The sequence below is a fragment of the Macrotis lagotis genome, chromosome X (assembly GCF_037893015.1).
Source record: "Macrotis lagotis isolate mMagLag1 chromosome X, bilby.v1.9.chrom.fasta, whole genome shotgun sequence".
NCBI classification, from domain to species: domain Eukaryota; kingdom Metazoa; phylum Chordata; class Mammalia; order Peramelemorphia; family Peramelidae; genus Macrotis; species Macrotis lagotis.
The window spans coordinates 535,397,992-535,413,217 of record NC_133666.1 but is presented as its reverse complement, the minus strand read 5'-3'; the positions used below and the strand labels follow the sequence as shown (position 1 = coordinate 535,413,217).

The 15,226-nt window shown below is 34.6% G+C and overlaps 1 protein-coding gene across 2 annotated transcripts in view; it reads left to right on the top strand.

The window, feature by feature from the left end:
- GMDS (GDP-mannose 4,6-dehydratase) overlaps positions 1–15,226 on the top strand; it is a 741,723-nt gene that overhangs the window by 612,224 nt on the left and 114,273 nt on the right. For both annotated transcript variants that reach the window (XM_074199506.1, XM_074199507.1), the window contains one exon: positions 8,145–8,241. In XM_074199506.1, coding sequence (XP_074055607.1) covers positions 8,145–8,241 — 97 coding nt within the window. The remainder of the gene's footprint in view (positions 1–8,144; positions 8,242–15,226) is intronic.

Here is a 15,226-nt window from a genome sequence, read left to right as displayed (position 1 = left end):
TAGAGAAGGAAACAGCAAACTACTCTAGTATCTTTGTTAAGAAAACCCTAAATGAGTTACAAAGAATTGAACATAAATGAAAATAATTGAACAATAAAAACAAAAAGTGGATAGAGTAAGTACAGTACAAACAGGCAAGAAAAACTAGATTCAAATCCAAGCTGTGTCATACTAGGCAAAGGTCACTTAACTGTTTTGAACCTCAGTGTTCTCATATGAAAGATAGCAATAACAGTAGCACTTATCTAACAGGATTATTGGGAGGATCAAATTTTTTTTATTTTTATTTTTATTCATTTATAAGTAAATATTTATATATATATATATATGCAAGTGTATATACATTCACATTCATGTATATGTGAGTGTATTACATAATATATATATATATATATATATATATATAACTTTTCAAACAAAATTATGTATACTAGTACTTTAGAGGAGAGTAATCCTTTGAGCAATATAACTGTTTTCCTTTCAGGAGCTTTTACCATTTAAAAGCCATCTATTGAATAAGTTCAGCAGAAAACGGGCACAAAAGACAGTGCAAATGGGGGAAGTTATCAACCTGATCTTGCTAAAATATTCAATGTTGGATAATCAAAGAATCATAGATGAAGCTGAAAGGGACTACATGTGTACACATATGTTTTTTAATTTCCCCTTGGAATACTTTCAAAATAGACTATAACTACTGATGGAAAAGTCAGAATATTTTCTTTACTTTTTCAAGTTTTATTAATTATAAATATTTAGACTGACCCTGGTTCAAAAATAAACTTGGAAAATCTTTGGATGAGAATCTCCTAACTCATTCTGCCTAAGGTTCATCTCTGTCTGTTGAAATCTTTTTCTCCAAAAAAAAAACAACCCATAAATCAGGTCACATCCTCCATGAAGCCTTCTCTGATTCCTCAGCAAGAAATTATCCCTTAAATCTTTGAGACTGTTCTATTTGGCCTCTCCCATGCCCTTAATTGTTTCCTATCTAATATAATTATTATTTCTGTACTTCTCTCGTTCCCTCTACTACATTGTAAGCTTCTTGAGAATGTCGTTTTAAAATCATTAGACTCCAGAACAGCACAGGATCTTGTGCAGAGAGAATTTAATAAATGTTATTGAACTAAATTGAAAGAGAGAGGTGGTACATGTGTGAAAAGAAGACTTTAATTCATTTAATTTCTCTGAACCTTAGGTTTTTCACCTGTAAAATGAGATGGTTATATTACATCTACCTTCTAGCTCCAGCCCTATGATCCTCCATTTCATCTATATTTGTATCTATATATGTCAGTCAGACCTATGCCAAAGCTTAACATCTGTTCAAAATAGTAAAGACCAATAAATGAATTCTTGAACTGTGACAGTTCTGACATATGAGTACTCTACTCAAAAAGAACAATGGCTCCCTATTGCCTTCAGGATAAAATATGCATTCCTTAGTCTATCATTCAAAACCTTTCACACTCTATCTCATAATGCATTTGCAACCAATTTTATTTCACACTATACTACTTCACACACTTTACTTACCACTAAACTCAACTTCTAAGTATTTCTCAAACTCATTATGCATTCACATAAGCGATTTTCCTACACTTAGAATGCTAAATGCTATCATTTTCAAATTATTAGCATTTTTTTGTTTCTTTTTTTCAAAACTTATCTATTCTTATCCTTTGACAGTTATCCATTGGGGAATTTTCTTTTTTATTTTTCTGAATTTGTAACTGTATCTTATAGATTCTTGATTTCAGATTATTTGCCTACAAATATTTTCTTTATAATTTTTTCTTTTATTTGAAATATATTACTTTTGTGTAAAATATCTTTTTGTTTTATATATATTCAAATCCATCTATTTCATTTCAAATAATTTTTTCTATTTGACAAAAATTTTTCATCTCTTCACAGCTTAAATAAATATGTAAAATTCCTTTTTCTTTTAAATTGAAGATTTTTAAATAATTGTTCCAGTTAGAATTTGTTGTAAAATATGATGGGGAGGAGTGAATTCATTTTTAAATCTTTACTACCATCCAATTTTTTTTGAATTAGGGAAAGGAATCAATATTCAATTTAAAAAATTGAATCCCAATTAAAAAAAAAATATTTGATTTAGCAAATGCTCTGTTAAGTACTGGGCTTTATTTCTGAGTTCTCTGTTCCATTCCATTGTTCCAGTAATTGAGTGCCATGTAATTTGGTCAGTTATTCCTTTGTGTATATATTTTGAAATCTGTCAAAGATCACAGTCTAGCTATAAAACTGGAAAGATTCTTTAAAATAGCAGTATGAAAGATGTTGCAAAGGTAGAATTGGCAGAATCTGGCAACAAATTAGATATGGAGATTAACAGCGTGAGGAGCATGTTAAATTGTGTCTTGTTTTAGTCTCCCTGAATACTATCATCCCTTCTTGTTAGCATAAATACCAGGAATTAAGATTGCAAAGGGGAACCTGAAGTCAGTTAGAAATTGTCTGAAAGATCAAAAGAGTACAATTTACACATTTTGGTTACATAATAATATATTAACCAAAAAACACATTGTAGTAATATATATACCAAATCAAAAGAAGCCATCCTAGCTTTGCTCTTGGGGACTTTTTAATCTTATTATATAAAAATCTCAGACAAATTCCAGATATCTGCAGTAAGACCAGCAGAACACCAAATAACTGATAACTCTGAGATGATGTGTATATATGTTAACTTTAAGGTTTTACCAACAACTTAGAGATAATTTGGAAATGCTAACAAACTAACCCCAAGTGGCAGAAATAAGATTGCACCTATTCCTCAAAAAAAAAAAAATACTATAAAAATTTGGTCTCAAACTCCTTTCTCCTCCCCAGCTCTCTTCCTTCTCCATAATGCTAAGTGTTCCCAATACTTTTTTTTTCAGTTTTTTGCAAGGCAGTGGGGTTAAAGTGGCTTGCGCAAGACCACACAACTAGGTAATTATTAAGTGTCTGAGGTCAAATTTGAACTCAGGTCCTCCTGACTCCAGGCCAGTGCTCTATCCACTGCTCCACCTAGCCACCCCATGTTTCCAATTCTAAGTCTTGGTTAATGAGTGATTCTCTGTACCTTTCCCTCTCTGCATCATATTCCTCACACAGCATACCTTCCACCATCAGCCCATCCCCTGTCCCCATGCTGTCTGCCTCTCTACTCCTCTTTTTACCATTTGTCTCTGGACTTTCTATGTCTATGTCATTTTAAAGAACTGTCATTTCTTGCTGCCATTGTAGTCTTTACCAGCTAGTTCCCAAAGAATTGGACATTCCCATACCATTTCATAAATTAGTTATCAATTCAGGGGTCAAGGATGACACCTGGAGTTTTAATCTGGATGACTAGGAATGTAATAAGAATTTAGTAATTAAAAGATAGGAAGAAAGGAGGAATAGGAGGAAAAGAATGAGTTCAGTTTTGGACATGTTGAATTTAAGATGTGTACAGAACAGCTAATTTAAAGATATTAAATATATTGTTGGAGAAGCAGGACTGAAAATCAGGAAAGAAATCAGGACTGGATAAATAGATCTGAGAATCAGTGGCATAGAGATGTTAACTGAATCCATGAGAACTGACCAGATCAAGTGAAATACTAGAGGGAGAAAAGAAAAGTACTGGTTGTGAGGGATACTCAAAATTAAAAGGAGTGAATTTGAAGATCCAGCAAAGGAGACTGAGAACTATGGGACAGACAGATGCAAGGACAATCAGAAGAGAATAGTGTCCCAAAATCTAAGAAGAAAGTATCAAGGATACTTTTCTAGATTTCTCTGGACTCTCCTGTTTGCATTTCAGAATCCCTACTCCACAATGATTTCTTCATCAGAAATGCTTGAAAATTCTCTTTTCCATTAAAGGTCTAAGTTTTTACCCTGTGGGATTATACTTAATTTTGACAGAGTAAATTATTCTTGGATATAAACCTATACCTTTTTCCTTTCATAATATTGTATTCCAAGATGTCCTTCCCTAATAGAAGCTGCTAGATCTTGTGTAATCCTGACTATAATTCCTTAATACTTTTACTGCATTTTCTAGTATTTTTTTCTTTAATGTAGGAGCTTTGAATCTTGGCTAGAATATTCCTAGGACTTTCCTTTAGAGGTTCCTTTTAGGAGGTGATCAATGGGTCCTTTCTTATTTTGCCCTTGGATTCTAAAAGATCTGAGGCATTTTCATTTATTATTTATTGAAATAGGATTTCATACATTTTTTGGTTCATAAGGTTTTGTTTTTTTGTTTTTGGCAAGGCAATGGGTTTAAGTGATTTGCCCAAGGTCACACAGCTATGTAATTATTGTGTTGGATTTTAACTCGGGTCTTCCTTACTCCAGGGTCAATGTCTATCCACTACGCCACCTAGCTATCCCCAGTTCTTAAGTTTTTTAAATAATCTAGTGATTTTTAAATTATCTTCCCTTGATCTGTTTTCCAGGTTAATTTTTTTTTATATCAGATATCCTACATTTTCTTTTTTTAAAAAATTTTCAATTATTTTTGTAACATTTTTTACTTTGATTTTCTGTGGTCTTTGATTTTATGTCATCTATTATAGTTTTCAGGAATTCCATTTCTTGTTAAGGTTTACCATTTTCTTTTCTAAGCTACTTATCCTCCTAGTTATTTCTTTCAGAGCATTTATTTTTCATTATCTCTTGCTTCATTTCTTTATAGGTATTCATATAGTCATGGAAAAATCCATTTTTCCTCTTCAATCTCTGCTTTTGGCTGTATGTGGTGCCTAATTTGCAATAATTGTTTATGCTGATTGCTATTTTCTTTGATTTGCTTTAATTACTGAATTGGGTCTTTATGCTAGGCTAAGGGTCTTTTTGAGTGAGATAGTTCTGAATGATCTTTCCCTGTTTCACCTGATTGTTTTGCTTCTCCAGGATTTGAACCACACACCTCCCTTGGATCTCTGAGGTCAAAGTTCAAAGAAGAACTCACAAAGGACAAAAATAGATAATTTTTATTACAAGAAATAAAAAAAAACTATTAAATGGGGGCAACTAGGTGATAACAGTGGACAGAGAACTGGCCCTGGAGTCAGGAGGACCTGAACTCAAATCCAGCCTCAGATACTTAATACTTACTTAGCTGTGAGACCTTGGGCAAGTCACTTAACTCCATTGCCTTGCCAAAAAAAAATACTCTGAAATGAACAGAAACAGCACAACTAAGAAAACCTTTATGTCAAGTATCTCCTGAGTATTTGGTATCCAAGATATATAAGAAGCTAACATATACACACTCAAAAAATAAAACAAAACCCAGATCCTTAAGTGATAAAAGGAGAGGAACAAATACTTCTCAAAAATGGAAAACTGTTAATGGCAATATTAAACAGGAGCTCTTAACCATAGACCTCTTTAGATCCATAGGCAGTTGTCAAGAGGTCGTTGAACTGAGATGGAAAAAAATTTACATCTTCATTTTCATTCACCTTTAAAACTTACTATTTCTTTTCATTTTCAATTTAGGCAACAAATTGAGGAGAGCTCTATAGGCTTCACCTAACTGGCCACAAAAACATTAAAAACCCATAATATACTAAAAATAAATTCCAAATAACTAATAAGAGAAATACAAACCAAAACAAGTCTGGGATTTTACTTCATACCAAGTAAATTGGCATAGATGACAAAAGATAGGGATAATCACATAATGAGTCTATACTCAAGCCAAGAATAGAATCCTTGAGTCCTAACTCTGTTGTCTCCTCTAAAACAAACTACACAACTGAGAACACTAGACTAGAGGTTTATTTCATGTTTTAGGTCTATTCTAAGGGCACCAGTGAATCATTTATCCATGGGCAGTTTATTTCATGTTCTGATTGCTTCATTTGACCCTTCCATTGACTATGATCAAAGGATGTAAATAATTTTCCTGTTTTCTTCTCAAAATTTGTCTCCAGCAGAAGTATTAAAGTAAATAAGTCTTGAAAATAAGCATCAGAAAAAGAAAAAAAAAAGAAATGTACATGGGTAGTACATGATTTGAAGGGAATAGTAAATTGTGCATGGTAGATTTGCAGTTTCATGTACAATCATCCTTTTTTGTACTGTGTTATGGAAATGCTTGTTTTATTCTATAAATTAATTTTTTAAAAAGTATAGGAAGGAAAAAATAAACATCAGAATTCTAGTGAAACCTATCTGTGGTTTTCTTTTTGAATTTGGGCTTTGTTTTTTTTTTTTTTTTTTTTTGCTAAGTGGCTTAGTTTTTAAAAATGGGAAACAAGATTATTCAATATGTTCAAGTACAGAATTGTAAAAATCTAAGATCAACAGTAAACTGGCAGCTTCATTTCTAAAAGACAAGAAGGCAAAAGGCCTCAGTTTCAGCATGACTTACTTTTGTTCCCTTGGTTTCAAAAGAGTAAATGGTAAGGAGTTAAAACTAAAATCAAAATAATAAGGCTAAATCAAAAAATTTAGAAAACTAATGAAGACCTGCATTAAAGCAATATTGAGGCCTCCTCATTTTCTAAATAAGTCCATCAGTTTTGTTTTGTCATGGATTCAGTGATGACAGAAAGTAACTTTAACTATTGGTGAGCTAGAAAGCTAGCTTGGGAGAAGAGAGAAATAGTGATTATTATTTTCAGGATTTAGAGTTGAAAGAGGCCTTATTAATCATCTAATCCAAACCCCTCATTTTACAACTAAGGAAACCAAGGTATAGAGGAGTTAAGCAAACTGCTCCATGATCACATAGAAAAATAAGTGAGAATTCATGTTCTCATACTACATATCAGGCATACTTACCCCTGTATCAGGTATGATTTGAAAGTTAGAATATCATTTAAATGATAAATAAAGCATTTTCCATAGTGGAAGACAACAAATCTTCACTAGATTTTTCTGAAACTTCCCAAAAAAATTCCATGTGGAGAGTAAATTTATCCAAAAAGAGACAACATTTCCAGTCATTTAGTACTGAATTCTAGTTGGAAAGTTCTGGATTCAACTTCTCTTCTGATCTTTGAGATCTTGGGCAAGTCACTTAATCTTTCTGGGTTTCATACATATCCTTAGTTCTACTAAATGAGAGTTGGGTCTTGATTTACATTGGTGAAGGAAGGTTCTATGTTAGGAGTTTCCTCCACTTTAGAAATTATAAGGGGCAGCTAGGTGGCATAGTGGATAGAGCACCGGCCTTGGAGTCAGGAGGACCTGAGTTCAAATCTGGCCTCAGACACTTAACAATTACCTACCTGTGTGACCTTGGGCAAGACACTTAACCCTATTGCCCTGAAAAAAAAAAACAAAAAGAAAAAAAAAATATTTTTTAAAAAAAGAAATTATATTATTTTTTCAAGTATTCTCTATTCATCCAAAATTAGTAAGATACTGATCTTTGACTAACAAGCTATAAACCATGACTGGTTTATGGAAGGAAAAATTGAAATAAAATTAGTATATAAATTGAGAGAGAGAACATTGATTGGATGATTAATCGATAAGGCCTCTTCCAGATGGCAATAGTTGAAATTTCAAAGAATTTCCATAAAATGAACAACACATATTTTAAAATTCAACTTGACGACATCCCAAAATGAATCAACTCTCTAAAGAAAAGTGATGTATCTGAACAATAAGAAAAAGTGACTACTAATCTTATCCATCTTACTTATAAATCTTAAATGCTCCATATTATAATTTCTTTTTTTTAAGTAACAAAAGATGCATCCCCCCCTGCCCAAAAAAAACCCCAAGAATATTCAGAAGGATATCAGAAATCATTGTTGCTGCTGTCTGGTCAAACTGCATTTGTTTCTGTGCCTAATGAACCTTTACACTCTTAAGGAAGTAGGAAAAGGGGGGCAGCCAGGTGGCACAGTGGATAGAGCACTGGTCCTGGAGTCAGGAGGACCTCAGACACTTAATAATTACTTAGCTGTGTGACCTTGGGCAAGTCACTTAACCCCACTGCCTTGCTGAGAGAGAGAGAGAGAGAGAGAGAGAGAGAGGGAGAGGGAGAGGGAGAGGGAGAGGGAGAGAGAGAGAAGCACATGTTATCCTGGAGTACCCAAAAGCCCAGCCAAATACTACTGAGATTGGAGCACTGAAACAATTAGAAGCTGATTAAAAGTTTATCTTCTTTACAGGTGGGAAGGAAAGAATGAAAATGAGGTGGGTCGTTGTAAGGAGACCAACAAGATCCACGTGACTGTAGATCTCAAGTATTACCGGCCTACTGAAGTGGTAAGAAAGATGTCTAGTAGCCAAGTAATCTAATAACTCAGCCAACATATTGCTGCATTTGGCTAGCTGTCTGTAAAAATGGTCTAAGTGAACTTCCACTGCTAACCTTCAAAAGTTCTCCATTCAGCTCCCTGGTTAGCACTTTTTCCTGGCATTTTCCATATCAGAACAGAATGGGGTCTACTCTCTCCCTAAAATACATTGCCCTGGGTTGGAATGGAAGATCAGGGCATACCACATAGGTGTTTTCGCCAGGAATAGGAAGTCTAGCCATACTTGAAAGCTATGCTGGTTTTTAGAGGTCTGCTAATTTTCAGGAAAATGTTTTGCTTTCCTAAACTCAACCAAATTTGAGTCTTTTGATCTGAAACCTCATTGAAACCTTTTAAGACTTAACACTGCAATAGTGAGAACTGGGTGATGTAAATAACTGAATATAATATGGAGCAGTAGATTGGGGGATGAGTACAGATTTGATAGATTATATATTGAAGTCATACTGAATTGTGAGAATCCTATCAATTTAAAATTGTTTTTATTGAGTTTTGAATTTGTATTATATTGATCTTTCTAAGAAATCAACTGTCTCCAAGAGGGAAAAGGCAATCTTTGCTTAAGGTAGGCTAAAAAGAAACCTTGCAAATTCTTAAACACACTTCATATTGTTCTGTTTCTAGCAAAAAGGTAAATACATTTAACATGTCTGTATATAATGAAGGAAAGAAAAGAACGGAAATGCCCAGCACTTAATTTGTAGGGGTGTAGTGTCAATGCATTGTACTGGTATGGGGAGTTGTCCAGGTCTTTGACAAACAGTGAACAATTGTTCACTGTGCATTTGAAGGGTGGGTGTGCCAAGAAAAGGATGTGCTCTGTCTCCTGGGGAGGAAGATACCAGCCATACTGCTGCTGACGCAGCTTCAACTGTCTGAAGAGCAATTGAATCTCCGTGGCATTCTCTTCCTGATCTCAATACGGTGCCACAAGGGCGTAGTTGTCCTGAGAATTGCAAAAAATCACTAAGCATGTGGGCATGCACACACATTCATGCAGGCACACACAAACATGCATATGTGCACATGCTATTTTTCCCCTGTATACTCAAGTAAATAATGCATTTCAATTTAAGGGATGACCAACCACCCAATATGAATAACCTTTCTAAATGTAACATGCAAAAAATTAGAAGAGCCGACAGAACAGCCACTCCTTAAAATTATTTGAGCATGGCAAAACCAAAATAGTTTCAAAAGCTAGGAAGTCATTAAGAATGGATTGTCTGTCATTCTTACTTAGGCAAGGTGTGGGATTGATAAGAACACAAAACAAAAGAGATCTCTGGACAGGAAAAGGACACTTGGCCCAATGAGTCTGTGTTCTTGAAGTCCATATCGACCCCTCTTTCCTGCCTAGCCAACATATCCTCCTTCAATTCCTTTTGTTCATTCAAATGGCGTCGTCATACCTGTTTCAGAAACCTAATTACATTTATGCTGTCTTAATTCAACAGTTGTACACTGCTGCATATGTTTGTTGTTCTTTTGCTGAAAGGACTCTTTCCCTGTCTTACCTTTGCTTTATTTCTGGTTTCTCTTTTCTTGGTTGATGTTAAGCCTCTCCCTCAGCAGCATGAACACAGTAATTTAACTCATTCCACTTAAACTTATTCTTCTGTAGGACAGACTCCTTTTCTGTGGTGCAAATAAACTTTTAACCTCCTCAGGCTTCACTCAGAATAACCAGTTTTCTTAAAACTTGGAGTCAGCCTGACAGCCTTTTGCTGCATTGTCTCCAGGGCGATAATATCCTTCCTGTTGAAGGTGAAAACTGAAACAGCTTTGTAAATGAGCTCTCACTTGTATGTTGTACAGGAATAACCAATGGTCATATAACCTCCCAAGTTACAGAGAGCCTTTTCAGCTGGACCCTGAAAAGCAGGGAAGCTTATCTGGAGCTTATCAGAACCCAAAGTGAGCTAGCATTAATTCTCCCATATCTATAATGTACATTCCTCTTCTTCTGTTAAGCTGGGCTTATACTTGGAGGCTTCTCACCTTTCTTCCTCCCTCCTAGAAATTTTCAAGAGTTAATTTTCCCATTTAGGTGTAATCCATAAATCTCTAACACCTTGGGGTTATTGTTGTTGTTGTTTATCCTTCCTTCTCAAAGACACTAAAGAGATGATGCCATGGCAAGCATATGAATTGAATTTGAGTGAGGGGGTGCTGGGCTAAGTCACCAGCCTCATTTTCTCCTCTGGAACCATCTGGGTCCTGTGACTAGATGTGTATCAGGATGACTGGAGATGGCCCTGGATGTGAGGCAATCAGGGTGAAGTGACTTGTCCAAGGTCAATCTGGTGCTCTATCTACTGTGCCACCTAGCTGTCCTTAGGTATACTAAAGTCAGAGGTGTACTCTAGACTAGAACCTCTCAAAGGTAGCATGCTTGGTCTTAGAGAACATAAAGTGCTTTTCTATTAAGACCCTGCTAGGCATTAATAATGCAAATAATTTGTCCTTGTTTTGCAAGTGATGTGCCTTATAGAAGTTAAGTGATTTTCCAAAGGTTCCATAGCTGATAATATCTGAGCTGAAATTTGAATCCAGACCTTGGCCCACCATTCTTTCCATTACACCATCATTCTTCTTCTCCAGAAGCAAACCTATGTTAAAATAAAGAGAATTAGATTTTTATGCAACTTATCATTTAAAAAAGTAGGCGCCTACTAGGAGCTGGGGAAGGTACACAACTTTTAGAGCTGTCACTATGTTCATGAAGTTGAGTCAAGTGAAAAGATGTGCAATGTACACAAATAATTTTAATATAAGAATAATGCATGATTGATGTGTAATAGAGATGCAAATGAAGTTGAGGGGGCAGATTTAAGGTGTAATAAGGAAAGGCTTTATGTAGATCATAGGTGAGTTGAATTAAGTTGCACTGGTGAAGGAAACTATCTCTAATAATGCAATTTGGTGCTTGTCCTGAAATTAAAATCTTAGAGAGTTGCCTGGACCACTAAGGGGAGGATGACTTACCCAGAGTCCCATAAAGCAATATGTATCAAAAGCAAGACTTGAGACCATGTCTTTCAGACACCAAAGCTGCCTCACTATGCACCATACCAGGCTTTTTCTCTGGAACTCTTAATAAAGAGCATTTATTTGCACAGCAATGAATTAGTATTAAGCTTTTTAAACTAGTAGCAATATCACATAACAGGAATTCCTTTTTTACATTCTTTTCTCCCCACACAGATTTGCTTACTACAGTGAAGTAGTACCACTTGCATGGAGGTGTCCAGATAAAGCAGTGGTCAAAGTGCTGAATCTAGAGGCAGGAACACTACAAATCTGGCCTCAGAAATTTACTAGCTGTGTGACGTGGGCAAGTCACTTAACTTGTCTCCCTCAGTTTCCAAAGCTGTAAAATGGAGATAATCACAGAACCCACTTCCTGGGGTCATCATGAAGATAAAATGAAATAATATTTTAAACCTCAAAGTATTATATTAATGTTAACATGTATGCGTATATGTGTGTATATATGTGTTTAAGCAATTGAAGTTAAGTAACTTGCCCAGGGTCACACAACTAGAAAATATCTGAGACCAAATTCGAATTTGGCCCTCCTGACTCCAGGAATGGCCCTCTATCTAAATGTGCAACCTGACTCTCTCTAGCTAATATTACTATTATCTCTGTGTCTTTTGTTTCCTTACTACATGGATATCCTTGAAAGTTTTGCACCTCAACAAGTTTAATTTTTTTTCATTCTGCAGTAAAAACCTTGTCATCTGTGTGAAGTTCATCACTAAATTTTAGGTCCTGATGAATTTGAAGCATTCTTAATCCTTGAAATTCTCAGGAATTGTTCTGGGACTGGATTTGCACTTTTAACAATGTCAGCATCAATATTTTGTTTAGCATTCTATGTTTCCTAATACTTCAAAGACAGTATATATATGTACCTGTTTTAGATTTGTGTTCAAATATGTATTCATATCATACTTAGAGTCTACCACTCTGTGCTTAGAGCAAGATAGTATTGCTTCTGTGGTGGAATTTTGGGGGTACCCAAGAGAATCCTCAGTCAATCTGGGCTCAAAAATACATAAAATTTAATTTGAGAGTGAGAGATCTTTGTCCACCTCTCCCTTATCCTCTAAAGGATTAGGACCAATATGAGACATACATATCAGGTCAAGGTGGAAAACAAAAACTTTCTAACAAAATCTACTTCACTTATTTTACACTTTTCAGTTTTATTTATTTTATTAAACTACCGTTTATATAGCACTTTAAGTCTTGCAAATCACTTTCCAAGAATTATTTGATCTGAGTTTCACAAACTCAGGGAGTTTGGTGCTATCAGTATTCCCATTTTGCAAATGAGGAAACTGAGACAGCAAGAGTATGTGACTTACTCAAGGTCACATATCTAATGAAGATTTGTATACAAGTCTTCCTGACTCCAGGTCTAAAGCTCTCTCTACTGCACCACCTAGCTATTATCAATGGTATAGGAAAAATAGATATGTAATCTAAAAATTATAACTCTTAAAATATACAGAATGAGTTAAATACAATGGATATTCTTATTAATAAAATAGTATTATATATTCTATGACTTTTTGATAAATAATAAATAAGACAACTGAAATAGTTGGGGTTTTTTCCTGTATTTTCATGTGTAAAATGAGATGGTTGTATTTCCAAGATCCCTTTCAGCTCTAAAATTCTCTGCCCATATGGAGTGCTTATCTTAATGTGTCAAGTTTCTAGACATCACATAGGTTCTGAAAAAGACCTTATAAATGTTTTATAGATGAGGAAATTGAGACCCAGAAAAAACAAATGATTTTCCCAACATCATAAAGCAGTAAGTACTAGAAAGAGGATTAAAACTAGACTTCTGTAACTTCACTCTTCCATCCATTCCACTATGCTCCATTGTCTCACAATAAGTGATTGACCAATATGCAGTAGACCTTTGTTTCTTTATAGCCCTTTAGGAAATAATTCACAAACCTAGTTTTGAAACTATGGTGCTTAAAAAATAAAAAGATAAGTATCTGAATGATAACTCCACAAGCTGATTGTTTACAGTATTTTCTGCTTGAGCTATTTACTTCCAACTTCACATTCTTCTGATTTCATTGTTCTTTATTATTTCTTCTATTTTCAACTTTACTGTTTTTAGCTACTTAATATCTTACATTTAGCATACCTAATCCTGTAGATATTGGAAGGGATAATGGTTCAGAACCTAACACCATAGAAGTAATAACTTCACAGGAATCCAACATGTTAGTTAAAACAACACCTTCCTCCAATAAAAACATGTTGCCTGTTTCTAATCAAATTACCATAGGCTTGTCAAGTTGTTCCCTCACAAAACCATTTCTAATATTTTTCCATAAATGATGTTAACTGGCCTATAATTGCTTGCTCTATCTCATATCCCTGTTTAGAATAATGGTATTTAACACTTTCCAGACCTCAGGAATTTGATCTGTCATCAGAGGATTTATATAAATATCAGTTAGAACTTCCCTCATTTCTATCATTGTATCTTAGGGAAGAGAAATCTAAGATATCTTATAAGTTCAGACCTGGTACTTTTTCCTCTCCTAGTGTCTCCATTTATTCCTCCTACAATTATTCTCATTGGTCTCACACTTCCCCTCCTTTTGTGGTAAATAAGATCCTTTCTCAATATCTCCTCATCTTTTCGAGCTCTATTAGACAGAAACCAACTAATCTGTTCCTTTCCTGAAATTTCAGGCCCTAATTCTCTAATTCTGTCCTTCCAATACTTGTTTTTCTTCGATTGACTGGTGAAGGCAGGGATGAATGGTAGAGACAGAAGGAGGAGAAAACCAAGAAGTGAAATACATCTTAAATTTATTCTCTTTTATAAAAGGAAGGGATTTAATTTATTTCTAAGGTCCCATCTAGCTAATTCTAAAACTACAAGAAATTCTATAACTACAAAATGTGTAGTGCCTATAAACTTCACTGTTTTGGAATGTTGTTTCTAATGTATAATCATAATTCATTCCTTTTTGTCATTATCCTCTTGACTTCTCCGGATCATTTTTTATAAATAGTTTATATTTTTGAAGCATTGTTTATATACTTTTAAGCCCCCTACTTAGGCTCTTCACACTAATCTTTATATCCCCCTCTTAACCACATTGGCCTATCTTGCCCTTTTCCCAAAATGGACTTAACCAGGAGAGCTTTAAGTTTCAGTCTCTTAAAGTGTTTCTTAAATATTTCACTGTATGTTTCCCATACTTCATAGGATCACCATCAAAACCCCCAGAGGCATATCACATTCCTCCTAAAGTCAAATGCATTTGTGTTGTTTCCTCTGGTGCTGTTCCCCTCAAGAGTATTTCATCTCTAATGAAATAGTAATCATGTGCTAGATTCAGTTCCCCTAACTTCCTCATATTCTTAATTGAAGATTCTTTTCCTCTGAGAAAGATGGGATGAAATGATGACGATGACCTCAAAGGATCCAAAACCTTTATGAAGAAGGAAGCCTATTCTACCTTTCTTTATGTGTATTTTTTTTTCCTGAAAAAAATGATGGTTCTGTACATTGTGTTAATGGTAATTTATTTACATTAAAGTGGAATATCTCATAAAATTTGCATCTTTGTATGCAGTTACTATTTTTATAAACTAATAAACATTGCTACACCACACATTGGCTTCCTTATAATATCCCCTTATCTGTGAAGCTGTTTGCAGAGCCCTTCATCTGAAAATGTCTTTTTTAGAAAGTATAATTCACTTTTTTGAATTCAGTTTTTATTTAAACTTTCTAGCACAGGTCATCCAAAGTATCACATGACTGTGGGGAGGCTCATCTATCAGTGATATTATTACCTATCTCCTACTTACTTTATGTCTCTATCCAATAAAGTCTCTGTTCTGGAATTTGTAAACCCTTAGTCCTTTTTTCCATT